Source organism: Alternaria arbusti, assembly GCF_024043155.1.
Source record: "Alternaria arbusti strain BMP 1465 chromosome Unknown scaffold_5, whole genome shotgun sequence".
NCBI lineage: Eukaryota > Fungi > Ascomycota > Dothideomycetes > Pleosporales > Pleosporaceae > Alternaria > Alternaria arbusti.
This window is the reverse complement of record NW_026249945.1, coordinates 1,867,559-1,892,889: the sequence shown is the minus strand read 5'-3', so window position 1 is coordinate 1,892,889 and position 25,331 is coordinate 1,867,559. Positions and strand designations below refer to the sequence as shown.

Here is a 25,331-nt window from a genome sequence, read left to right as displayed (position 1 = left end):
CACGTGGTTCCGGCAGATCTGCGTGAAGCCCGCCTCGCGCAAGCAACGCGAAAAGATATCGCGCTCTTCTCACGCATCAAGGTCATCACATAAGGCATCGGGAATCGTGAATGACTTTCTTTTGTTTCTTCCCTCATCCATGATTCACCGCTATAGCGTCTAGTAGGCCGACGCGCGCGTGATCTCCGACGCGTCAAACTCCGCAACGGCTCAGCAGCCACGCCGAAAAGACACCAAAAACATCACACACAACTTTTTGGCTTTCCATGTCGTCCCCAAGCTGATCTTCCTTGAAGGCTTGCCCTTCTCTAGCCATGTATTCATTGCTCTCTTGCCACGTTTTTCTCACTCTTGATCAGTGCCTCCTCGCCGGCAGCCGCAGCCTCTAGCATGCGCGGATTTTCTTCGCCGGTGCGCCCTCGTCGACTTCTGCGTCCATGGTGTCCTTGCGCTTGGCTGAAGCTTCCTCCTTACCATCTGCTACGAACAAGTCGCCCTCGTGGTCAGACGCATCTGTTGCACCGTCGCTGTCTTTCATGGTCGACTCATCGCCTTCTTCTTTTTCATCGTCGGACGTGTGCCTGGCAATCGCTCTCAGAGCTCGGACAAGTGACGAGAGACCCTCGTCCCGACCCCTGTTCTCGAATGTCTTGTGCTCTGTCGCATAGCCGCAATACAGGAGCACGAACCTGAGAAGTGCTTTCATGTTGAGGGTGAACGGCGAGATCATGCCACTGTCGCTGAGCCTGCCGAATAATCCGTCACCCTTGATGATCTTCGCATTCTTGACGTAGCCATTACGCGGAGAGTCTGCGGTTGTTGAGTAGTATAGACCGATCATCTTTCTGATAGCGTCGTTCTTTTGCGCCGTTTTATAGTTTGAGATAGTGGGCTGGTCTGCGCGCTCGTCAAGCCAAAGTACGTCACCGGTCTTCCTGGACCTCTTCGTTACGGCATAGCCGACCTTGAGCGCGTATTGACCGGGACGGTGCTCTCGAACTTCGAACTCATCAGGAGCCGGAAACTTGGCCAATGCATCCGGGCAAGACTGCTGGAGTGTTGCAAGCACTTGCTCTTTGGTGAAAGCTTTTGAGCCCTCCGTTACATTGTATTTTGTGCTCTGCGCGAAGTAACGTCTGGACTCGTTGTATCCCCACCTCGGCTCAAATGGACTGTCCATTGCTGATCGACGCTGTCGGTGATTGGCTTGGGTTATTGGTATGGAGAAAAGTCGTGTGTAGCGTAGGAGAGATGGGGTTACGATAGTTCAAATACCCTTTAGGCATCAAGGTTTTGGTGAGTACTAGTAGGTATCGACACTTCCACGTGGCAGTGAAGGCAGACTGAAATGGGGAGCCATCACTCTCCTCCTATGGCAGGTAAGACTGCCTTCACGTCGATAACACGATCGTACTGTCGATCTCGGGATTGAGGCTATCAGGTCTCGCAGACGTCGATCGTCCCTACTACTGGCTTCGCAACTTTCCGTACAGCCTCTTTGACAGAGCTGCCAACCGCCTCCCAGTGCTCGCCGAGCCAAGTCAGGTACAAGTCAAGGTCCGTGTGGTGCAGTCCCGGAACCTCGTGCAGCAGCTTTCGGACAAAGTCACGAATATCGCCACCTTCACTACTACCAAACAACGCTGCGTGCGCGGCCTGATACATCGCAGACTTGCACGTATACATGCCGTCACCGTCTGCTCCAGTCGCCTTGATCATTGCGTCGGCGTAGATCTCACGATACGCCTGTAGCGACAATGGAGAGTGCGGCGCATCGAGAACTTCGTACCCTGGCATCCAGTCTAATGTCAAGAACTTTGGAAGGGAAGCGTAGCCGAGAGAGCGTGGGGCGGTGGAAGCGCGCTCCCAGTCGATGATACCGGTTACTTCGCCGGTGTTCGGGTCGCAGAAGACGTTCTGAAGGTTGAGGTCGTCGTGACGGAGTACGAAGGTCTCCTCGCTATCCCCGGGCTTGACAGATTTCGCGAAAGCATCGCTTCGGAACAATGCATCTAGGATTCCATGGATGACGCCGGGCCTTCCTTTATGTACCTCGCACGGCCAGGCCTCAAGCAGACCATCCGTGTAAAGCTCCAGGCTTGAGTCGTACACTGGCTTCTCAGTAAGAGCCTTTTCAGTGGCCAGATCTTCGGCGGTCAGATCTGGGTCGATATTCCACTCCAAAAGCGAACCAATAGCAGGCGTTCCGTTTGCGTCAACAGTGTCAAAGTCCAACGCGCCAATCTTGTCGAACTCAAGATGACGCAGCTCGGCCATGGCTTGGGCCAGTGAACGAAGTATGCGCTCACGCTTTGACGCCAGGTCCTTGGAAGGAAAGTCGACTGTGTCCCGATCCCAGTCTTTATGAATGGGGTGAGCGTCGTGCCAGACTTCGGAGGCGGATCTGCCTGTGCAGGCCTTCATCAAGATGTAAGGCGCACCTAACGTATTATCCAGCGTGTCGTCGTAGGCCACAACCTCAGGAACGGGACATTTGGTACGCTCGCCAATGAACTTGATAGTGCCAAACTCCGAACGCATCATGTATGCATCTTGCTTCTGCCAGCGAGCGGCAGTGCCGACGCAAGGAATCTTGACCACATATTCACCGTCGTTAGAACTATTGATAACCTGGTATATCCGAACGAGGTTGTAGCCACCCTCAAATTCGCCGCGGAAAAGGTAGTCATCTGCGCAGTACTCGGCGGAGGGGTTGAGATGGTGCCGAAGGGTTTTCTGGAAGCTCGAATGGTCGAGCGCACGGAGTGGCTCCCAGTCCGCGCGATCAAGCGCTTCGCCATCAGAGCACGCGCTTGTTAGAGAAGACGTTATCGAGCCGTCCGACTTGGGTGTAGATGATTTGTAGTCTTCAACCTCCTCGTCAGAGTTCATACCGCTTGGCGAGACAGCCTTTTCGCGCTGGATGACGGTGACGACTGCGGATTCAACGACACTCGTGGAGTCGTCATTGTCGCAGGTGCGCTCAACTACTTTGAGCCCACTTTCCTCACGATCCGTGGCGTTTTCACGCGAAGGCAACCGCCGAGATAGCTCGGACGGCGTTTCCATGATGGTGCAAATACCAGAGATCACGTTGAGGCTTGGTAGCAAACCTGCAGTCTCTTGTGAAGCAACGACTTCGTGCGACACATCTGCCTGCTCTAGATTTCTGTTCTTGCGCTGGCGGGCGAAGCGAGCTCGGAACTTCTCGTAGGCGATGGATAGTACTGTGGGTAGGTTGGCATCTTGCTTACTGGGACGATCGCGATTTTGAAGATCGTTTGCAATGTTCGGTGCAGGCGGTGTCTTGCGAAGCCTGCTCTGGGAATTTTCCTGAGGGTGCTTGGAGCTGGAGCTGAAGTCCAGACCAGGAAACAAAGACGTGAGGCTGAAATGCATGTTGACACGGATATTTGGAGGTCGTTATCGGCTGGTGTGGGCGTGGTGTTCGGTCGATTGGCAGTCAAACTACCCGTAGCAAGGTAGTGTTTCGGGGTGGAGAGAATTTATAAGGCTCGAAGAAGAGAGTACCAGCGCCAAAGTGGAGCCCGAGCTTGTCTAGCCCCGTGAAATGCGCGGCATAGTGAATGATGTACATGTTGACAGATGGAAACGAATGACCACGTAGCAAACGCTATGCAAGTATCCTATCTAAGCGAAAGGTTACAATGGTGACTCTTCCTCGCATATACAATCTCTACTATGAGCTTCCTTTTAATGCCCAGTGAATTCACGCAGCGATGTCGAGCCAGTTACCTATGCTACCAGAGTCTCCACACTTCAAAGCGGATACTAGCACAGATCATAACCGCGCATGGAATCAGCTCAGCGCAATGAATCGCTGCACTACAAGGCAGCAGTGTGATACGAATTTGCATCGGGGCTGCAAGGCCTCGATCTCTATACACTCTAGTCATACTCACTACCACCCGATATACACAAGCATACAGTTCCCCAACTTCAGTTACCCCATACATTAGCCAAGATGGTAAAACTCGCAGGAGGATGGATAGATCTTAACGAGAGATACGGAGAAATGTTCAAAGGCGACTTCAACCCCAACATCTGCAACAAGAACACCCTTAAAGTCTTGGGCCTAACACACCATTGTAAAGACTGCAAGGTTAGTACACCTGCAATCACACTCATGATACCCCTTGCATAACGAGGTCAACTTCACTGACCCGCTTACAGGCGCCTCCAACAAAGAAATGTTTCTGGCAATTGCATTTCGGTCTGTATAGCAACGCCCGTCGCTCGAGTCGAGACTGATGAGACTGAAAGCGTTCTGCGACGAGTGCGGCGAGCGCTCCACTGTCTGGTCCAGAGGGTGCGGAAAACATCCTTATAGCCACGGCTACAACATCGTTTTTAAGGCTGTACGCGATGACTGGCCGGCCTCGGAGATAGAGCGTCTATTGGCGACAAGTGGTACTGTTCAGGTCGAGGACATCGCGGACCTACTCGACAACGGTGCCTCCTCCCCTGGTCCAGATCCCGAGGACGACGATGTTGCTGAGCTCGCTGGAATAGTCGCAAACGCCGATATCAGTACGAACAGCGAAGCCTTCGAAAGCCCGGCCTCTCCACAAACGACCCCAGTGCCTGGAGCCAACCCTAGCGTACAAATTGAAGGAAGTGTCGCGTCGCTTCCCCCTGTCCCCACAGGCAAGACTTTCAGAACGTCGCAATGGCTTCTCACTGGGCTCAAGGGTAAAGACGCCAAAGGCATGAGACAAGCGCGTGCGGCGACCGGAAGAAAGATACGTCGGGACACAGAAGCTGCTGCGCAGGCCGAGATAGCTGCGGATGAACGCGTGAAGGAAGCTCAAAGAGCTAAGAGAGCGGCTGAAGTAATTAAGGAAGCAGAGCAAGAGAAGGCGAGGAAGGGCAAGACTGGACATAAGCGGAAGTAGGCCAACCTGGGCCACGAGTGGTTTCACCGCTCGACCTTTGACACGCGCGTGCATGGGACACTTGGGAGTTATAGAAGAACGCGGATCAAGAAAATGAATGGATTGTGCACATATTCAGCACCAGCTGCAGTGCTTCTGACTTAATCCACCGACTACACTTGGAGAGAATAACGGCGCGACATACAATGAACAACATCGCATTCAAAACTCAGCGTCCACCACCCGTAAGATTGCTAATCTGCGTTATGCTCATGATATTGCCAGGTCCAAATCCAGTACCACCCCACTCCATCGAGCGCAGCACCTTGCGCATCCCAATGCCACTCGCCCCTTTCGGACCTGCCCCATACCCGAACCCAGCTACCATCCTCAACTGCAGGGCGCATGCCGGAGGCGTCGATGGGGAGCCTGTAGATATCTTTCTCGGGACGGTCGTGGAGGTGGTTCCAGTCGTTTGATTGCGTGAAGGGTTCGGTACGTGCTTCTCGAGGGTCGTGAGGCGGGCCACAGCGTAGTTGGCACTAAATTCGGCACTGGGTAGGACACCGGACTAGGCATTGGCGTGGGTTTGCAGGGCGCAGAGCTTCTTGTGGTACTTCCAGTCGTTTTGTTGGCACTCGCGGCTGCAGTATGGTGTCGTCTTGCATTTATTACAACTCTGAACAGCCCCAGATTTGTTGCATACGGCACAGTTGGACGGCATGTCGATAGTGGTGCTGGTCCCTTTTGATCGAAACGGATTTGGAACGGATAGGTAGACGAAGATGGCAACGAGTACCCAGACAAGCGCGAAGTATATCAGGAAGTATACAGCACGTTGGCAAGCTGTAAAGATATACGGAAAGATGCAGAGTACCATCCGTGGGGACGACGTCCACAATATAAACGCGAAGATTAGCGCTGAGACTAATAGCCCTGAGGCACGCTAGGTAACGAAACGAAAGCGGGCGCGAAGGTTTCATCTCGCCGCTCCACGTTCGGGTCGCCTCAGCTCCACTTCATGGAAAAGAGATAGCCTGGATGTTCGAACACTGAGGTCAGTACGCACTGAGATAGACGCAGTGGTAGTAGTTCGGGCCGCGAGTTCATGTGCTCGTAGCTCTCCTTAGCAGGAAGAAGCTCGCAGTATCCTAATCTTCCTAATTTGTCGTTCTCAACAAGGAGTACTCAGCGCTTAATAGGAGCCTTAGCACTGTACGCATAAGCAAATGAACGATTCGAGGTGTGGTCCGTGCGTAATGAGCAGCCCCGAAGCGCCCATCGTCGGCGTTAACACATGCGCCTTTTCATAATCCGTGCAGGCGTTCTTAATCCATTACGACGAGTTTTCGCGTTCCGTGATCATCATCTAGATGCGTCGTATTTGTGACATGCCTTCATTGCGTATCGAAGGATGTGCGGGGATAGACGATGGGAGGCCGGATGCGGGGAAGCTACACGCGTCTGCCTCCCCACTTACGACGTAGTTGACCGTCGATAACGATTACAAGAGCACAACGACTGGATATACGTACTTGGACGAGACGCCTGATAGTTTGTCATTTCATATAAATGGACGTTCTTTTCTACCTAGATGTAGGGGGAACTTGAGATAACATTCTACCATCGCACAATACACACCACCTCCAGCAACAACATCATGCAAAACCCATCCGTAGTATTGTACGGGCCGAAAAACGCGAAAATCGAAGATACCGCAGTACCAGAGGTGGTTGATCCCCACGATGTGATCGTTCGCATCAACTATGTGGGAGTTTGCGGAAGCGATGTAAGACCATCCATCACCATCTTACCCTGCCAACGACTAACCAAACACAGGTCCATTTCTGGCACCACGGCGGCATCGGCAAAATGATAAACCCCACCACCGGCATCGTAATGGGCCACGAAGCCTCGGGCACAATCCACTCCGTCGGCCCAGCCGTTGGAAGCGTCAAACCGGGTGATCGCGTAGCTATCGAACCAGGCATACCATGCCGTATCTGCAAAGCGTGTAAATCTGGGGTGTACAACATGTGTCGCGACATTCGTTTTGCTGCGGCGCCTGGGCCGCCCGATACGCAAGGCACATTGTCGAAATACTTTCGCAGCGCCGAGGATTTTGTGTATAAGATTCCAGAAAGCATGGGGTTGGATGAAGCGGTGCTTGTTGAGCCGCTTGCGGTTGCTGTACATGCTGTCAAACTGGGTGATGTGAAGGCCGGCGAAACAGTTGTCGTAATGGGGAGTGGGACAATCGGGTTATTCTGCGCGGCGGTCGCACGTCAGTTCGGTGCGCATCGCATCATCATTGTCGATATTCTGGAGAAGAAGCTAGAGTTTGCAGCGAGCTACTTGAAGTGCGAGACCTTCCGTTCGTCACTCGACGCGAGTCCAGAAGACAACGCCGAGGCGCTACTCAAGAAGTTCGACCTTGTTGAGTATGGCATCGACACCACTGGCGGTCTTGTCGACACGGTCATCGAAGCTTCCGGTGCGACGACGAGTATCGACATGGGCATCAACCTTGTGCGCCCAGGTGGAAAGTATGTTCAGACTGGGCTTGGGAAGCCGAAGATCGAGTTCCCGATTGTGGCCATGGGCCAGAAAGAACTCATGGTGAGGGGGTGCTTCCGATACGGTGCAGGGGATTACGAGCTTGCGGTGGGTTTCTTGGAGAAGGGATTGATCGATGTGAAGCCGTTGATTAGTTCGGTGACCCCGTTTGAGAAGGCGACCGACGCATGGGAACAGACTTCAAGAGGAGAGGGTATCAAGAATTTGATTCGAGGGGTGGAGGGCTGATGGTTAATGTGGCTCAAGAGAAAGAAATTTCTTCTCAATCCATCTGCAACACGACTTTAACAACCAAGCGTCTGTCCTTGCTTCGTCGAGCGTGCGTTGTCCATCCTCCAGACACATTTTGCCCACATCTTCAAATTTCTCCATGTGTGGTACACGCACTCAGTATCACGGTCCAAACAACAACCCACCTTGCTATTGGGGATATCTGGGCGACGCTCGATTTTCTTAACAAGCCTTCTCAATGTCGTTCCTTCATGTGCAAAGTTCAATGAATCCGCGTGGCTCCATCGAAACCCCAACGGTGGAGCGACCAAGTCTACCAGGTTTGCGTGTCCATCAATCCAGAATACCGGGCAGGCTTGTCGAGCATTCTTCTTCCAGTGTTTTGGACAGACCTGGTCGAGAATGTCCGTGAGATAGAGGAACATGCTCATCTTAAGTCTCCCATATGTAGTATAGTGGGTATCGTGGTGTACGTTGTCGCCTCTAGTGTGCTGAAGCTCGACAGCAACACAGATCTCGTCTACCTCAGTACCGTCATGAGTAGTTCCCTTCAGATTGAGCAACCCGTTCATGTTGATGCGAACATCTGTGGGGTTAGTGGCGCGAGTGAGTGCCACTTGGACTAAGATCGTTGGTAGTGCGGACGTCGAATACAGGCTTTGAGAGGCGATAAGTTCCACCAGATGATTCCGATGCCCGCCTTCGCGGACCCCCACCCCAGCGTCATATCTTCTCACCAAATCCGCGTCGCTGTAGTCACTGACCCTCTCTTTAGCCGTAAGCTCTATGACCACCGGCATGTATTGACTAACAGCTTGAACTAAAGATTCCCGGAGTGTGGCAGAAACATCGAAAACATTCCGATGGAAATTGGGTTTCCGGGCGGAATTTATGGGAAGCCGAAGACGATCTTCCGCGGTGATTGCATAAGCACAGATCATGCCTTGCACATCGTCAGGAAGATCCGTAAGTGAATTGACTGGCCTCGCGGCGGACCATCTGACCACGCCAGACGCTGGGTGGATAGAAAAAGAACGGTGAACACTTCGCGATCCTGTGTAGTACTGGACCTGGCCGTCTTTGCTGACACGGTGCATAGTGACTGACGAGAGAAGCAATTCTGAGTTGGAAAGGCGTCGAAGATCTAACGTTTCATCCTTGGCAAGAGCCGCGAACGCCTTGTTCAGTCGGACAGTGCCTGCTACGATATCCGCAGGACTCGTGCTGTTGGGATGCATGCTTCCGGGACATTTGAATAGGAGTCTAGGGTGGGCGAAGGTAATGCTACAGCGTGGTAGGTCTCCATTCCAGACTATCCTTAGTAACGGCAGTAGGTTTTGGTCCAATTCAACCTGGTCACATCCCCAACCGCAGACTGTCGAGATGTCGATCACTACCTTTGTTATCAACCTCATCTGAGAGCCAAGTGAGGCGAGCCATATTGGCGCATAATTGATCTGGTGGTAGTCACCCCGATCGCTGGCTTGACACCGCCTGATTGCTTCGCGGTCACACCTCTGACCAACTCTGGTAACGAGGAAGGTGTTGTTGGCGTACAAGATGCCAACCGTTTCGTGATACATCTGGCGACAAGACTTCAGCAGGCCGATCCCAAGAGATGCTTCATACCTGAACCCCTGCGCTTCTTTCCATTCAGAGTCTTGCCTCTTCTGCCAATTCTTCTGGCTGCGGGGAACATGCCTGCCCTTCCGAGAACCATAGCCCACTCTGTCATCTTCTGAGCTGTCATCGGCGAAAGACTCATCGTCTGCACGAATCTCATAAGGCCGTCGGTCGTAGTAGAAGTCGGAGTTATGAATGCGTATTCCAGGTCGTCGTGGCAGCACAAACACGTATTCGTTGATGGTATTGCGTACCTCCGCCGGTAGCGTCAGGAAGGACGGCGCGGACGGATCTAGAGGAGCCGAACAGCCTTTTGGAATTTCCATGGCAGTGTATGGAAAGATGTGTGCGAAACGATATTAACGAGAAAAATGGGTGTTGCGAGGCAAGACAGAGCTGATGGCGGTCTGAAGACAACTGGAAGGGGCGGCACGGTATTCAAGCTAGGCTGTTATAGGTTAGCAAGGAAACGCGAAACTCACGCGTGCAAACTTCCAGCGATGGCCCATGATGCTGCTAGTATCGTTGATGCTACTCTGTGTTCATACCTAACTATCGCTGCATTCTCCACCGATTTCTGTAGACCATCTCAGCACCAGTATCACGACGAGGTTATCGCGTTTCTTCGATGGCGCGTCCAGAACCCCTGATGTCACCCGCAGTCTCCCCGGAGCATGGACCCACTCACAATTCCTCAACGCCTCATTTTTTTTAGCGCATCATCAAGGCTGCCCCATCCAACCTCCACACACCGCCTCAAATCGTCCCAAGCATGTATCAAGCACTCGCCGCGCCTATCTATCGGACACCCAAAGTCCATCAGCTCTGCGCGCCGCCGAATGACGTCAGCCACCGAAGCAAGTTTCAACTTCTGGCCTCCCGAAAAGCCAGGCACAGCATTGCTGCTCACGTCGGACTTCCATTGGGTTGCTCTTGTGCAACGAAACTCGTGCGGTTTCTCAATGCATTTGAGGATGGCGCCGAAACCGTTGATGCGCATGTTAGGCGTGTGCTGTTGGCGCTCACGAGCATAGATGCTGTCGCGGAGGAGGTCGGTGAAGAAGAGGAAGACGGCTTGTCTTAGCTTCTTTATTGGCACTTCAGAGCATGCTTTCTGGTGTCCTTTGTTGTCCTTTATAATGATCTTGATGGTCGACCACATGTTGGCTTTGAGTATGGACATGCTGCTCAGGAAGCGCACGAGACCTCTCATGTTAATCTTAACATCCTCGAGACCTTTGTCGTCATCCAGGATAAAGTTGAGGTTGATACTTTGGCCGCTCGTGAGCCCAAATTCGCCCCTGGCGATGTAGCTGGTAGTTGTGTTGTTGATGGCCTCCGGCCAGAGCAGGGTGTCGAGTGCGCTAAATCTCTTGAAACTTGTCTCGGCTTCCTGACTGGTCATTGAGAGGGTCAACGAATACCCTGGTCGGATGAGAGACTTTACCGAACAGGGAACCATCCTGAGAAGGGTGAGATCAAGTCCGTGTGTAACATGCGCAGTCAGATCCACGACGATGCCTTCGGGCCCAAGTGCTACATATCGAGCGATGATCTGTCGAATCGATCTAGGCAGGTCTGCGCGGGATTTTATCGGCTTTTTTGGGTTCCAGGAGACTTCTGCTCCTTTACTCAGAATAGTGAAGAACCTCAGCCCCGAGCGTTTGTACTTGACGAAGTGCCATTCAGATCGTCGTCCCACTTGTTCAAATTCAATCACGACAGTCTCTAACGATCGCGAAACATGCCTTAGTCCAAGCATATCTTCTTTTCCGAGAGTATGTAAAAGAGTGTTGAGATCTACAGAGACCGCTGTAGGGTAACTTGCATTATGAATATGCGCAGAAAGCGCTCTTCCTGTAGACTCAAAGACTATCTCGCATTTGGCTTCCGGATGCGCCCACATGATGCGAAGGAGGGGGAGGACATCGAAATCGGCCGCCCACCGGCAATGGGATGGACACATGGCATCCGTGTCGATGACCACCTTGCGCAGGAAGCGGTAGTGATCTCCAATAGAATCCATCCATCGAGCAGAGTAGTTCAGTTGGTTGTATCTTTCGTTATTGTAAAACATTGGTTCAAACCATGCACGATATTCGTTTGTAAGATAGTTGATATCGTGTCTGTCGGTGTGTCGACTGAAAGCGAACGTGTTGTGCCCGTAGAGCACTCCAGCTGCCTCGGACCAAATCTGGCGACAAGATCTGAGCATACTGAGCCCATCCGAAAGGCCATGGGCAAATTTTGCTTCCAGGAATTTTAAATCCTCCGCGTCGTTTTTCATAGCTGCTACCCATGCTGAACGGTCGCGTTCGTAATGCGAGATGCCTTCATATTGGCAGGATTCGCACAGACAGCGTGGCCCCCCATCATCGTCGTAGTCGTCTAGGTCCGGTGCTCGTGGAAAAAATGCGTCAGCGTTGTGTAAGAAGACAGGAGTGTCATTCTTGAACAGCAGCTCGTAAATGGAGTTTCGCATCTCGGCAGGCAGCTCTAAGAAGGAAGGTTTGGTCGGGTCGGCAGGGTGAGAAGTGACCTGCATAGGCTCCACGACTGTCGCACCGTGCGACACAAGGTGGGCCATCGCGCGCGCGTCAAAGAGGTTTTTGGATCTGCTTGTTGAATTTTGAAGAGTTGGCTAAGGTGAAATTCGAGCAGGTCGCGACAAATTTCGAAACTTCGTTATCGTGGATTGGGTGTCGCTACCGCACTTGAATGTGGATACGAACATCTGAACACCATCATTCTGCGCACTAATGTGGAGGTTTGTTTTCAACTAAATGTACGCTATAGAATAAGACGCACTTTGAGGCAGAGGCTACAATTCTATTTTGTAAAGGGCATGATCCAGCAATGATATGTACTCGAGTAGAGTACAAGTCCGTGAATAGTGGCGTCTTCTTACGCATCCCAGCTCAACTGATAGCCACCGATTTATTGCTTTCTCCGTCCTTCATGTCAAGCTGTCTGGTGCCTCTCTTTCCAGATCACCCCAACCTGAGAAAACTCTGAACAGGTCTGCAGCCTACATTAACATGGAAACATGTAAAGCAGGTAACATAACGTCGATGTAGGCTCTAGATCATTCCATGCTTTTCCTAGATTGACATGAGATGACTAGTCCAGTATCTCTTCCGCGTATCTCTCAATCGCGTAGGCTGAATCCATTCCAGCAGGCTTCATCACCACGTCAGCAAACCGATACAAGATGGCCTCATGGAAGTTTGGTCGTGTCTTCGCAGCAGTGATACCACTTCCAGTTCCCCTGGCGTTTTTGTAGTACTTGCGCGTGCAGAAGTGATCCACAAAGGTCTGTAGATAGTACTCAACGTTTGAGGCTCCCTCCCAAGTACAACTATGGAGACAGAATGGTCTAAGTTCTGTCTCGAACAGAGAGTCACTCTGAACGCGAGGTACTGCATGCTTTTGGAACAGAAGAGCCCAGTGTAGCATGTCTAGCTTTGGGAGCTTGTATAGGCCTTGGGCGATCGAGCGCCATGATCCGTCCGTTAGCGTTACGAATGTGGAGTCGAATTCCTTCAACGTGGCTGAGTGTTGCTTTATGAAACGTCGAAGTTGACCCCCGCTAATGTAGATTGCGTGGAGACTCAGCCTGGTGATGTTGGAGTAATGTGTAGTAGCAACGTGCCTAGAAAACACTGCATGGCAGCCGTCGCAGAATCTCAAGCGAGGATGGGTCTCGCACCCGTCCAGACGAAGGGTTTCGATCTGACTGTGATTTGCGATAAGTCGGGACAGATTTGTGTGATCAGGCTGATAGCCCTTCAAATGATATCCATGTTCGTTCCACCTTTTGGCGTCCTGTATTGTCTGCTTGATCTCAGGACGTAGAAACATGTAATGTAAGGTCGGGGTGCTGATCTCGACACCCTTGGTGTATGGTGAGCAATCCGCAGGATTTATCATCAGAGTACGATGATCAGCGTTACTTAGGTTTTCAGGCTGTACTGTGAAGACCGCCTTCTTCCTTGCAAAGCCGCTCCTCGCTGAAGCGGCATGTATGAGACGGTGCAAGGTCGTACCACGTACTGGAATCTCCTCCAAAGAAGTCGCTTGCTTCAAGTTCCGGAAGCATGCTGCTAGCAGTTCGACTGCTTCAGGGACTTCTAAGTATGTCGAAATCTCTTCGCGGCGCATTTCACGGGTCGGAGACAATCCCCATAGAATATCGCAGTCGTCCGGCGTGCTTGTCACCCTAGGATGATAGAACAGCACTCGCTTGATGCGGTCGCGAAAAACTGGTATTTGAGTTATGTACAATAGCTGGCAGAGTCCCTTGTAGTCGACGAATATCTCGAGCTCCTCTAGCAATAGTCCGTACCTGACCACGGCGTCGAAAGTAGTCTTGGCGTGAAGGTTTCGGCAGGTGAGGCGGAGCGACTGCAGGTCATCGTTATTGTAGTATACGGAGCCATCTACATCGCGCTCCAGGCCAAGGTATCGACAGGTCTTGCTGATGATCTCCGTGGGTAGGGATAGTAGAGACATTCCGAGTCGACTAGAGGAATGCGGTCGAAGCCTACGTTGGTCCACAAAGGTGCGAAGCTTGAGTTTTGTCGCTGATGTAGGCGTCTAGCTGCGAGTGGGTGGCCGGGGGAATGCGGTTGAAGCCTACAGTGATATTGAAAGGCGCGGAGCTTGCCCGGGTGAGCGTTGTCGCTGATATAAGCGGCTAGCTGCTAGTGGATATCTGGCGCCTACGGTGGTCCGAAAAGGTGCGAAGATTCGGGTTGGCGATTGATGTAGACTCCCGGGTGCGCGAGCGAAAGCTTCCTTCACTCGCTTTGAGGAGATCGCGAGGTGATGATAGAGGCCTATGATGGAGTAGAATGGCAAAAAGCTCGGGGTTTGTCGTTGATATAGACAGCTGAGTGAGTGTTGTTTGAGAGATGTGGCGAGGTGAGAGAGCAACGCAATGCGTACCTAGGTAGTGCAGGTGGAAGGCGCGAGGGCAAACAGCGCTAGCCCGCTTACAGTATCGTGCATCCATATGAAAGTGCCCAACACAACACAGATTGCGCGCGATTTCACTGGTCTTCTTCGTTCTTTAAGTGTATCTGTCTCTCAAGAAAACTACTCCTCCGGAGGGTACACAACAATACGATCAATATCCGCGCCCTTTACATCCTGCCCATTATCCAGCCCACCAATAGTAATAGTGTTATGACTACCCTCCTCCAAGTTTAACATAAGCGGCGTGCTCAAGATAATACCCTTGTGCGTATCTCTCTGGTACAGCGACTCCACCTCTTCCGTCTTGTTGTTAACAATAACGCTCGAGATGCGGCGAAGCTGCCAAGTGCCATTGATACGATCGGGTGAACCGCCAGGCTGGTCGCCGAAGCCCATGTCGTCGGTGTTCTGGTAGTAGAATGAGACCCACTGGGGCTTTCCGGTGCCTTCGATGTTGGAGAAGGTGACTTTGCTGTCGTTGCCGTAGATGCCGGTGACGATGACGCCGTCGCTGCCGAAGGTGGCTTCTTGGTGGTAGGCGTCGCCGGTGGTGGTGGCGTCTTTGCCGTAGTAGGTAGTGCCGTTGATGGCTGTGACTTCTCCGGTCTTCACGTCGAGGTCGTAGACGTCGTACCACTTGAGCTCAACCGACTTCTTCTCTTCATCAATCTCAAGCGGTAGCCAGATGTATCTACTTTCCCAGAGACTGATAGAGTCCCATTGATCGCCCATGTACAGATAGGTCGTCTTCTTGGTACCATTGATCCGAAGGTTCAATCCAGATTGTGAGTTGAATGTGCGAGTGTTGAGCGGTGCGATGATGAATGGCTGAGACCAAGGACCAGCAAGAGAGTCGGCGCGGAAAGCAACCACGTCTGGAAGTGGTCAGCACATGATGTAGACATCCGGTGAGTGAAGCTGCTTACTGTTTGGGCGGTAACCCGTCTTATGCGACATCAACGCGAAGTAGCTTTTGTCGGTCTGCACGATGGTTGGTGCTTCGAGGTCGTATTTGTCGAAACGATGAACGACTTCATCTAGAGCAGTGATGTTCTCGTTGAAGGAAGTGAGGTAAACGTCACGTCCTTCCCTGCGGTCGCCGTTGGAGTATAGCGAGTACGCTCGACCGTCTTTCTGGTCTACAAATAGACCGAAGTCTTGTGACCAGTTGCCAAGTGGCGCTGTAGCATCGACGAAGCTGTAGGGGCCGGTGATATTGTCCGAGACCGCAAGACCTTGCAGAAGCTCTCCGTAGGTGGAGTTGTCGGCGTGCCACCACATCTATCAATGTTTAGCAAAGCTACAATTAATGCTTGGGCGAGGTGCTTACATGGTATTGACCAGTACCTTCGCTGAATACTACCTTCGGCCGTTGAATGATGTCCTCGGGCGAGATGTAGGGGTGGCCCTCGATGGGCTCCAGGGCCAGACCGTGAGGCTCCCATGTCGCGAGATCATCGGAGCTGTACACGCTAACACCACCACCCTCTTCCTGTCCCTCGGTCTTGTACTCGCCGAACCAGAAGTACTTGCCAGTCTCTTGATCCACAGTAATACCACCAGCGTGCGCATTCACAAGAGTGTCATCAGTAGCTCTCCAACGCGCTCCAGGAACGATCCATTTGGCAGAGGCAGTCGCCGCAGCTAGCAACAGCTGGCATGAAAGCGTGTTGAAACCCATTGCGATGTGATGCGATGGCGGACTGGGGTGACGAACGTTTTTTGGTACATGGCTGTAGACCTCATATAGCCGGTTGCAGAAGCATGGATGTTTACCAGCCAAGCGGCTCCGGATTGTGTTCACCCGAGCTTTCAGGAACCTAAGCCCTGGATATCATCTTGCGGGGCTCCGCACCTATTCGCGGAAGCGATCGTCATATTTCTCCAGGTTTTGGGATGGCCCGCTACCGCAATTTGGTCTGGTCAATTCGGATGTCGGAAAAACCAAGACTTCGCGCTGGGTGCCAATGATGAGGGGAGGCGGCCGCATGCACATGTCACGGGCAATCTACTCGATCGAGCATTCTTTCCGGCTTGCCGTAGGTTGTTGTGCCTTCGGAGACATGGGCCAAGAGATGGTGTTGAGGTATTTCGAGATGAGGAGAGCAGCTTCGGGGTAGCTGAAGATGAAGCTCGCAGCTCGCTTGCGGAAGCTGCTGACGTCATCATGCCCGGACGCTCACTTACCGTGCCGCCCGCAGCCAATCTGCTCACCAACAATCAAGATCTCCATCTTAGGACTTTGGCTATGTTGATACTCAGGTTAAAAGACGAAGCTTTCCATTGGGCTTATACATGATGACTGCGATACAGGTACCTAGGTACATATCCCAAACCCCTCAAACGCTGTTTATGTACACCTGCTACTCTCCTCCCACACTCCTAGCAGAATCCACGAGACCTTGCGTAAGGCCAGGATACTTTAATGCAGGCTATTATATAGAAGGCAACTTGAAGAGATCCACCTTGTAATATTGCGGCAAAATCCGCCGATGCCTACGGTCTTGTACCTGATACGGACCCTCGTGTACATATTTGGATGTCGAGAAGAATTGGATAAAAGCTTTCAGGCAACGCTGAACATCCGTACGAGTCTTGAAAGACACGGTGTCAACCGTATTCCCATACGCGCTAGGTCGGGGAATGACACGCCTTGCTTCTGCTTTCTGATAAACGCCAAACCTGAACGTCAGCTCTTCAAGACCGGAGATGCTCTTGAGAACTCGCGCAAGAGTTTTCCAGGACCCGTCGGTCAACGTCGTACTATTGAATTCAATGGTTTTGAGCGTGTGAGCTTGCTGTTTGATGAAACGCTGTAGTCGACCACCGCTGATGTACATGGAACGGATCCTGAGTGCGGTGAGATGAGTAAAAGGCACCTTCATGATACTGTAGACGAAAACATCGCTACAGGCGTTGCAAAAGCGAAGTCGGGGAAATTCATCGCATCCGTCGAGGTACAAGCGCGGAACGCTACTCAGTCCGTGGAAAAAGCTTGCGATCTGGGGTTGATCAAGTCGGTAATCCCTTACATGGAAGCCTTGCTCGATTGCTCTTTTGTTCTCGATTGTTTTCCTGATCCTGCGTTTTTGTTCAGTCTCTATCGCTTCCTCATTCTCGTCTTCTTCGTCCTCTTCTTTTTCGTCATCCTCGTCTTCACTATCTGGTTCCAGACGATCGACCATAGAATCGTAATGCGTCGTGTGTCTACAGCACGAAATCGATGGGGTCGTTTCATCAAGAGAAATCCACGACAGATAGCGCGCAAATGAGGAAGGTGAACGTCCAAATTCTCCATAGCCTCGTTTCAGCAGCATGTCTGGCTCGATCCACACCTCTACACAAGGATTTGGAAACTGTACTAGGTCCAGTGCCGCCAACAAAAGATGATGGCCTGTAGAAGAGCTGAGTTGCAGCATGTCTAGGATTGGTACGACAGCCAGGTATCGCAGACATTCTGCTAGAAGATGAACGGCTTCGCTCGAGTCGATGTAGGCGTCTCGCTCTTCTTTTTCACGGATCACTCTCCGCGTGCTGGGTCGAAGTGGGATCACGTCTGGCGTCCAGAACAGTATACACTCTATTGTTTTCAAGAATTCAGGGATCTTGACAAGATGGAGAAGAATACAGAGCGATTTGTGATCGAGATCAATCTGGAGATCAAAGAGCTTGTAATGGTAGCGAATGGCTGCGTCGGCATGGGTCTGTTGGTAAACGCGTCGGCAGGTGAGGCGCAGGGATTGGAAGTTCTCATTGTCGAGGAGCTCACAAAAGTTAATAAGTAATACACTAAGTCGGTTGTTAGGGAGAGCCAGAAGAGCCATGAGCACCGACGGAAGCTGTTGAGGTTGAAAGCTAGGAAGTGTATCCGCTGTGGAGAGACAGTCGCGAACTTATATGTGAGCTGCCGATGTTTGTGTCATGGGTCATGGGATCTCGACTGCTGCGACATGCAGCACATGCGCGATACCTACAAACCCACCTCTTCACCCCCTCAAAGTTTCGCGCAATACGTCTGCACCGGCACAATCCCCCCACTCCTATCCGGCGGATCCCTCATCGCAACCTCCCTCGTCCTCGCCAAACTCTCCAACTCATCCAACCTATTCAGCGTCGCCTTCAAATGCTCCTCAAAGCCTGGCTGCTGGACAACTTCCCTAAACGCATTCTGCATCGGCACAGAATCCGCTCTTACCATACCATGCGCATCGATGTGAATAACGTTGATGTGGTCGAACGGGTGGACAAAGTCGGCGCGCGTGATGATCTGCCGGGCCTCGTGTAGCGGAATCTGGGGAAGTGTGAACTGATCTGAATCAAGTGTCTCGTTCTCGCGCAGGACCAGCGCGCGTGCTAGGACAATGGCAGCGGCGCAGTATTTCTGCTGTTCTTCCACATCGTCGTCCATGGAGTCGCCGAGGATCCAGCAGTTGTTTAGGAACCACATTTTCTCTCTTCGGTTGATCTGCTTGCATGTTTCTAGCATGTCGTGGGATTTGGCGACTTGGTTTAGGAAGATTAGTCGGCCGCCGACTTTGGCGAAGACTTCGTCGAGGATGCTTTGGGGTACGTCTTCGTTATGGTAGCGAGCGCGGTATTGTTTGAGTGCGGTGGTTACTACGTTCTTTCGGACGTCTCTGACGCTGATGACGTGCATGTTGGTCGCGTGTGGTGTCAGGCGTTCCAGAGTCCAGAATTCATCGGAGGTAAAGACGGTTGTGACAAGCTCGTTGCCAGCCCAAATTTCGGCGCGCTGCTGCAAGATCTCCAATAGATGTTTGCCTGCTTCATCGTCTTTGAACAAATGAATGTTGTTGATGATCATGAGAAGGGGCTTGCCGCGACGCTTCCGCAGCGACAAGGCCACCTTTTCCATCTGATTGAGCGCTCTCTCGATGTCCAGTAATGGCGAGCTGTCCCTAGGACCCCGAATACTGAACAGGCCTCCAATGTAGTCTTCGTGGAATTCGTAGTCGATAGCCTTGCCAAGCCTTGTCCGAAAGACCTCGAGGTCATTATGCGCTTCTAGCATAGCAATGCCGTCACCGTTGACCTTCCGCATGGCCTCTAGGAGTAGCGCACGCTTGCCAGTACCTCGTTCGCCTATGACGAGGTAGTATCTTCCCCTAGCCCTACCGCTGACCACATTGTCAATGTCTTCCTGCTCCGCTCGCGGGACCCAGTATTCTCTTTCTACAATCTCTTGTATCTTGTCTGGCTCGGTGCCGTATGAGATGCGACCCAACGCAACGCGCTCCTGCGAGCTGTATCCCGTGGCAAAGGCATTCTCAATCTTCTTCGCGACCGTCCTCTTGTAGAATAGACTATAGGCATAGCCGCCAAGGCCTAGGCCGAAGAGCGATATCAGAGCTACCGTGCTTCCTTCGAGCACGCTCCGTGCAAACTTGCTTCGCTCTTGGTTGTCCCCATTGTGCGGGCCGTTGTTTCGTGATTTTGCTGACTGAGGACTGTGCTGAGACTGTAAGAAGGCGGGCGTAGGTTGGAAGCGAGCGGGGTGTCTGCCGAGGGGTAGGACAAGCCATCCTGAGGCTGTTAGTATTAGATAGAGTCTGGGGTCATATGAGATAGCTTACCCCTTCTGGCACGCTGTAGAGAGCGTCTCATTCGTCTCGTCGCAAAGGGAGCCGATGAGCGTGTAACTAAGTCGAAAACCTAGGTACGCGTCATGTAGGTCGATGCACGAGCACGTCTTGGCCAAGCGTCTCACGCCTTGCCGTATAGCCGAACATCCTCATGGGAAGTGGAGACCAGACGCAATGCCGTGTATCTGCGATCAGATCGAGTGCTATCAACAGGGCATGGTGAGCTCCATGGTGGGGAGTTTGATACAAGACGCGAAGGGCTTCGGAAGCGCGTCATTCCAAGATCCAGGGTTCGCGCTAAGACACGTTCGCAACATCGACATTGTCACAGCAGTCTGATGCTCACCGCCATCATTGGGGAATATCGAGATACCATAATATGATACTCGTCAGCGATCTAGCCTCCCTCTGCATTCCAGCGGATTCAGGCAGATGGTGGTAGTCATTACTCGAGTTCACCTATAACCACAAGCAATGGTACCTTAGATACCTCAGATACCACTTCAAGCATTCTCATCATACCTTGTCCCTAGGCCATCTGGGATAAGCCTTGCTTACATTTCAAAGAGCTTCAATTGTAAAATACCTACGTGGGTATCCAAGCAAATACAGTACACGTTCACCAACTGCCGAACGACTGCGATGTTCGAGATTACTGATACATTCGACACCATGGCAGAGACCCCCCACTGTCCGTCAAACCAACGAGCCCATCTCGACAGCCCGACATATATACCTTCCATCAAAACTTGCTCATCTTGCTGTCGAACCTGCCAAATCTCGCGACGCTAACCCAACGCAGCCTAACACCTCCCCAAGATCGACAGGGTCCACACGTGCAAACGCAATCCATGAGGCGACTCGGAAGGCCCAGACGTCCGTTTCCCACAGCATCGGGCACCCGTCTCATGACCATCACGGTATTTTCCACCCAAACCTTGCGACACAATATGTAGCCTCTTCTTCGACTTAAGGCGATTCGCCTTTTTGCTTCTTCACACATTACAAACCTGGGCGGCCTTCGATAATGTCGCGCTCAACAACGAGCTCGAGAAGCTCATCGTCATCTCCTCTGGCCTCACCAATCCAACCAGTCTACCCCGCCCGATCAACACCTTCGCCCACGCGACGATCACCCCGCCCCCTCCTCGTCAAACTGTACACTTCTCACATTCTGTCAACATGGAATGCGCGCACCTTTGAATTCGGCGCTGTCATCTTCCTGGCGAAAATCTTCCCGGGAACGCTGTTCTTCGCATCGTGCTATGCGCTTTTCCGGTCACTCGCTGCTGCCATCCTCGGATCATGGATCGGAGGGCTAGTTGACCGGAGAGATAGATTATGGGTTGTGCGCCAGAGTATCGTGTGGCAAAGAGTTAGTGTAGCGGGGAGTTGTGCGGTTTTGGTGGCGATGTTGGGCTTGGGTGGAGAAGAGAGGGATGTTGGCATCGTGACCTACGGACTCTTCGTCATCAGCATGGTGCTGGCATGCACCGAGAAACTCGCCTTCGTCGCCAACACCGTATCTGTGGAGCGCGACTGGATCGTCGTCGTATCCGAGAGTCTGGCTGTCGACCGTCAAAAGCTGAACAGCGCCATGCGCAGAATAGATCTCATCTGCAAACTCATCGCGCCCGTGGGCATCGGACTGGTAGACGGCTACTCCACCAAACTCGCCATCTGGGCCGTCTTCGCACAGAACGCGATAAGCGTGTTGGTGGAATATTTCGCCATCGCGAACGTCTATGCCGCGATACCGGAATTAAGTGTTGGAAAGGGCGTCGTGACGAAACAAGCGTCTGAAACGGACATTGCTACGGAACTGCAACAGCGAGCCTCGTCACCTAACCAGGATACCGTACCAAATACCACTACGCTCCGCTCTACCATCACCAAAACCATAACCGCACATCTCGCGCCGTACCGCGAATACATCACCAACCCCGCCTTCCTGGCCTCCTTCTCCCTCTCCCTCCTCTACCTCACCGTCCTCTCCTTCGCCTCGCAAATGACGACCTACCTCCTCACCCTCGGCTTTACCAGCACGCACGTCTCTGTCATGCGCCTCGTATCCGTTATCCTCGAATTATCCGCCACTATCGCAGCGCCGTGGCTCATGAACAAAATCGGCGCCGTACGAGCAGGTCTCTGGTTCATCAACGAACAGCTCCTCGCCATCGCCCTGGCAATCGGCCTATTCCACATTTTCCCCACAACCACAGCGCCAATGCTAGCGGGCGGCGCCCTCGTAATCGGCGTATGCCTCTCCCGCCTTGGTCTCTGGGGCTTCGATCTCAGCGTTCAATATCTTGTTCAGGAAGACGCACCACCTGCCTCCCGTGGCTCCTTCTCCGCCATCGAAATGTCGTTGCAGAATCTGTTCGAACTGCTGTCTTTTGCGACGACGATGATCTGGTATAAGCCGCAGGACTTCTTCATACCGATATATATTTCAGCGGGCGCGATTGCGTCGAGCGCGGCGTGTTTTGCGGGCTTTGTGAGGCAGAAGAGGGGGCATTTGTTGCATACGGATCGGTGCTTGAAGAGGATGGGCAAGGGGAAGAGGATGTATCAGGTTTTGCCTACGATTGAGGAGGAGGATATGGAGATGGAGGGTAGGTGAGAGGGGACATTATATCTACGGCCAGACCGAGATGAATGAGAATGACGAAGTACCGCTGCAAAGAAAAGCTGGAGCAGTGTGTGAATCCATCCACGCAACGTGGGATTAGTGTTCTTCGGAGAAAACCAAAGCTGCGTTGTGACGCAGGTTCAATATCGGTTAACGGACAATTAATAATCTAATCTAGCACGTGTAGGCCGCGCCAAAACGGGCAGTCACAACATGTGCCGCGCTCTATCGTCAGAGGGTGGGAGGCGGAGGGAAGGAGGAGGGGTGGAGGCGGAGGTCTCCCAAATCCCTCCCTGAGTGAGCATGCTCTTCCAGTACTCGCTCTCAGACCTGAGTGATTCCCACAACATGACCCTGGTGGTAGTGTTGATATTTCAAGCCGTCACTTCTTACCTACTAGGTCAATTGACCCAGTTCTCAGGTGCGTGAAGTTTACAGTCCAGGTGGACATCATTTCCTTGTGCTTGCTCTCGAATCTGATTGATTTAGACTACATGTTATACGTGTTCGCAAGCCGTTACTTCCTACCTACCCGGCCTCGTAACCGTCACTTTCTCACTCCCGCCCCCATGTGTTTGCGCCAAGACGTGTAATAGTCTTTGTCAACTACGTAGCCCGGACCACTTACACAATAAATCAGGCTGCACTCACTCGCACTCACCTTGCAAACGGGGTCCCTAGGTCCAGATTTTCGCCACCGCGCTCAGACTTTATCCAACGTACTCGGTTCCTTCCTTCGAAGTCTTGTATAACTCCACCCCAACAACTCCCATAAACTCACACTTCCTCACTACTTCCTACCAAATATACAACGACTCTGTTTCCTTAAACTCTAGACAACCACAAAACCCCAACCTCCAAACAACATGAAGTCCCCCACCCTCATCCTCGCCTTCGTGGCCATTCTCTTCACCACCGTCCTCGGCAGCGTCATCCCCCACGACACCGCTTCCTCATCCGACAACGCAAGTCCACCTTCGTTCCTACACCCTCTCTCCCGGCTTTACCCCAGAGCCGAGGTTGACGAAGGAGAGCAGGACGTTCATAATGTGGCTACTATGTTCTGCAAGCGCTGCAGTGAGGCTTATGTTGGTTGCGCTAATGTAAGTTTGGGTTTGATTTATGGAAGTGGAAGGTGAAAGGTGTAACAAAAGGAAAGTGTACTGATGCTTAAAACAGAGCTGCAAACATACTTCTCAGTGCGAGATCATCTGCCAGGGCGTCCATGTTGATGGGAAGCTTTGCAAGAAGGAGTGTGGTTGGACTCAGTAGATGGGTGGGTGGGTCGGTAGGAGGCGAGGTAGATATGGGTGCAGTGGTTTCGTGGTGTGGATCTTCTGGTTTACAGACATACGAATGGAAAGGGAGATGGAAGAGCGGTCATCGCTGTCATGTCACAGATGAAGCTCGGCTGTAGTGCTGGTGTCTCATGGATAGCCTCGACTCGAGGAACAAGAATTCTGATGGCTTCAAGCTCGTTGTGTTTTCTTCAAGACCCCATACTGATGTACCTACCCTGTCCATCCCCCTCAATTCGGCGTAAGTTTCAACAACCTCCCCCCAGCCCCATCCTCAATCACCCAAATCGCGCCCTCCTTATCCTCCCGAATCCCCCTCATCCGCTTACCCATCCCAATCCTCTGCGCCTCCGCCGCCGTATCCCCCGTAATCCCCACCCTGACCAATCCCTGAGCACTAAGCCCGGTGATAATCGCATTACCCTTCCATCCAGCAAAAAGATCACCTTTGTAAATGATAAGACCAGCAGGCGAGATAACAGGAACCCAATTCGCCTTGGGCGCCGCAAACTCCGGCCTCGTACTGTGCTTCGGTATCAACGTGCCATTGTAGTGCCGTCCCTCGCACACAAGCGGCCACCCATAGTTCTTACCCGGTTGAATGAGATTGAGTTCGTCGCCTCCAAACGGGCCCATTTCGACTTCCCACAAACGACCCTGCGCATCGAAATCGATACCTAGGGGGTTACGGTGGCCGAGGGAGTAGAATTGGGATTGGATGGCGCCTTGAGACGCGAAAGGGTTTCCAGCAAAAGCAGTCCCGTTGTCGTAGAGCCGAATTACCTTGCCTAGATTGGACGTCATGGACTGGGCTGGATGCATTTGGTTTATCTCGCCTGAGGAGATGTACAACGCGCCGTCTTCAGGACCGAATTTCAAACGACAGGCAAACTGAAGGCCGCCTGTAGCGCGCTGGGAGTGCCGCCAGATGACTTCGAGACCGGATAGCGCACCGCCGCTCCCACTTAGACTCAGCTTGGTGCGCGCGACCGCGCAGCCTGCGCCCCCAGACCCATTTTCCGCGTAGCTTATGTACACGATGCTGTTGTTGGAGTAGTTGGGGTGCAGAGCGATGTCGTGGAGGCCGCCTTGACCGGCGTACGCGACGGCGGGGACGCCGGTGATGCTGCCTTTGGTTTTGGTGGTTGGGTCGACGAGGAGGAGGTTGCCTTTTCGCTCTGTGACGAGGATGCGGGTGTCGGGGAGGAAGGCGAAGGCCCAGGGTTCAGAGAAGTCGGTTATGGGTGTTGTTTTGAAGGGTTGTTGGCGGGTGGATAGGTGGGGTGATGAGGCGAAGGCACTTGTTGCTAGTGCTAGAGCGTAGGTGAGGGAGAGGGTAGGGTGCATCATTGCGAAGGTAGGTGTTGCTTTCCGATGTATCGAGTTCAAAGATGTCCTAAAGTGGAGTTGTAGCCACCGTAAAGAGCCTCTTGGTTGTCTGTTTTCCGAGGCAGGCACGTAGGTATGTAGGCAATGGAAGGAGATCACCCTTTAT

The 25,331-nt window shown here is 52.4% G+C and overlaps 9 protein-coding genes across 9 annotated transcripts; 3 read left to right on the top strand and 6 right to left on the bottom strand.

Annotated features, from left to right (window-relative positions):
- Window positions 1-385: 385 nt before the first annotated feature.
- J4E86_005156 (uncharacterized protein) lies at window positions 386-1,180 on the bottom strand (the record flags this gene model as incomplete). The annotated part of the gene is made up of 2 exons (XM_051445692.1): window positions 386-1,136; window positions 1,158-1,180. The coding sequence occupies 2 exons, from the start codon at window positions 1,178-1,180 to the stop codon at window positions 386-388; spliced, it is 774 nt and encodes a 257-aa protein (XP_051303789.1).
- A 257-nt stretch (window positions 1,181-1,437) lies between these two features.
- J4E86_005155 (uncharacterized protein) lies at window positions 1,438-3,399 on the bottom strand (the record flags this gene model as incomplete). The annotated part of the gene is made up of 2 exons (XM_051445691.1): window positions 1,438-3,227; window positions 3,255-3,399. 2 exons carry the CDS (start codon window positions 3,397-3,399, stop codon window positions 1,438-1,440), a joined length of 1,935 nt encoding a protein of 644 aa, XP_051303788.1.
- Window positions 3,400-3,985: 586 nt separating this feature from the next.
- On the top strand, window positions 3,986-4,916 carry J4E86_005154 (uncharacterized protein; the record flags this gene model as incomplete). Its single annotated transcript, XM_051445690.1, has 2 exons — window positions 3,986-4,123; window positions 4,245-4,916. 2 exons carry the CDS (start codon window positions 3,986-3,988, stop codon window positions 4,914-4,916), a joined length of 810 nt encoding a protein of 269 aa, XP_051303787.1.
- Window positions 4,917-6,555: 1,639 nt separating this feature from the next.
- Window positions 6,556-7,700, top strand: J4E86_005153 (uncharacterized protein; the record flags this gene model as incomplete). The annotated part of the gene is made up of 2 exons (XM_051445689.1): window positions 6,556-6,684; window positions 6,735-7,700. The coding sequence occupies 2 exons, from the start codon at window positions 6,556-6,558 to the stop codon at window positions 7,698-7,700; spliced, it is 1,095 nt and encodes a 364-aa protein (XP_051303786.1).
- Window positions 7,701-10,145: 2,445 nt separating this feature from the next.
- On the bottom strand, window positions 10,146-10,731 carry J4E86_005152 (uncharacterized protein; the record flags this gene model as incomplete). The annotated part of the gene is made up of 2 exons (XM_051445688.1): window positions 10,146-10,151; window positions 10,237-10,731. 2 exons carry the CDS (start codon window positions 10,729-10,731, stop codon window positions 10,146-10,148), a joined length of 501 nt encoding a protein of 166 aa, XP_051303785.1.
- Window positions 10,732-14,423: 3,692 nt separating this feature from the next.
- On the bottom strand, window positions 14,424-15,984 carry J4E86_005151 (uncharacterized protein; the record flags this gene model as incomplete). Its single annotated transcript, XM_051445687.1, has 3 exons — window positions 14,424-15,178; window positions 15,230-15,584; window positions 15,634-15,984. 3 exons carry the CDS (start codon window positions 15,982-15,984, stop codon window positions 14,424-14,426), a joined length of 1,461 nt encoding a protein of 486 aa, XP_051303784.1.
- Window positions 15,985-18,297: 2,313 nt separating this feature from the next.
- On the bottom strand, window positions 18,298-20,136 carry J4E86_005150 (uncharacterized protein; the record flags this gene model as incomplete). Its single annotated transcript, XM_051445686.1, has 2 exons — window positions 18,298-19,853; window positions 20,118-20,136. The coding sequence occupies 2 exons, from the start codon at window positions 20,134-20,136 to the stop codon at window positions 18,298-18,300; spliced, it is 1,575 nt and encodes a 524-aa protein (XP_051303783.1).
- Window positions 20,137-21,317: 1,181 nt separating this feature from the next.
- Window positions 21,318-22,568, top strand: J4E86_005149 (uncharacterized protein; the record flags this gene model as incomplete). The annotated part of the gene is made up of 2 exons (XM_051445685.1): window positions 21,318-22,521; window positions 22,555-22,568. 2 exons carry the CDS (start codon window positions 21,318-21,320, stop codon window positions 22,566-22,568), a joined length of 1,218 nt encoding a protein of 405 aa, XP_051303782.1.
- A 1,593-nt stretch (window positions 22,569-24,161) lies between these two features.
- Window positions 24,162-25,186, bottom strand: J4E86_005148 (uncharacterized protein; the record flags this gene model as incomplete). Its single annotated transcript, XM_051445684.1, has 2 exons — window positions 24,162-24,226; window positions 24,283-25,186. The coding sequence occupies 2 exons, from the start codon at window positions 25,184-25,186 to the stop codon at window positions 24,162-24,164; spliced, it is 969 nt and encodes a 322-aa protein (XP_051303781.1).
- Window positions 25,187-25,331: the final 145 nt, after the last annotated feature.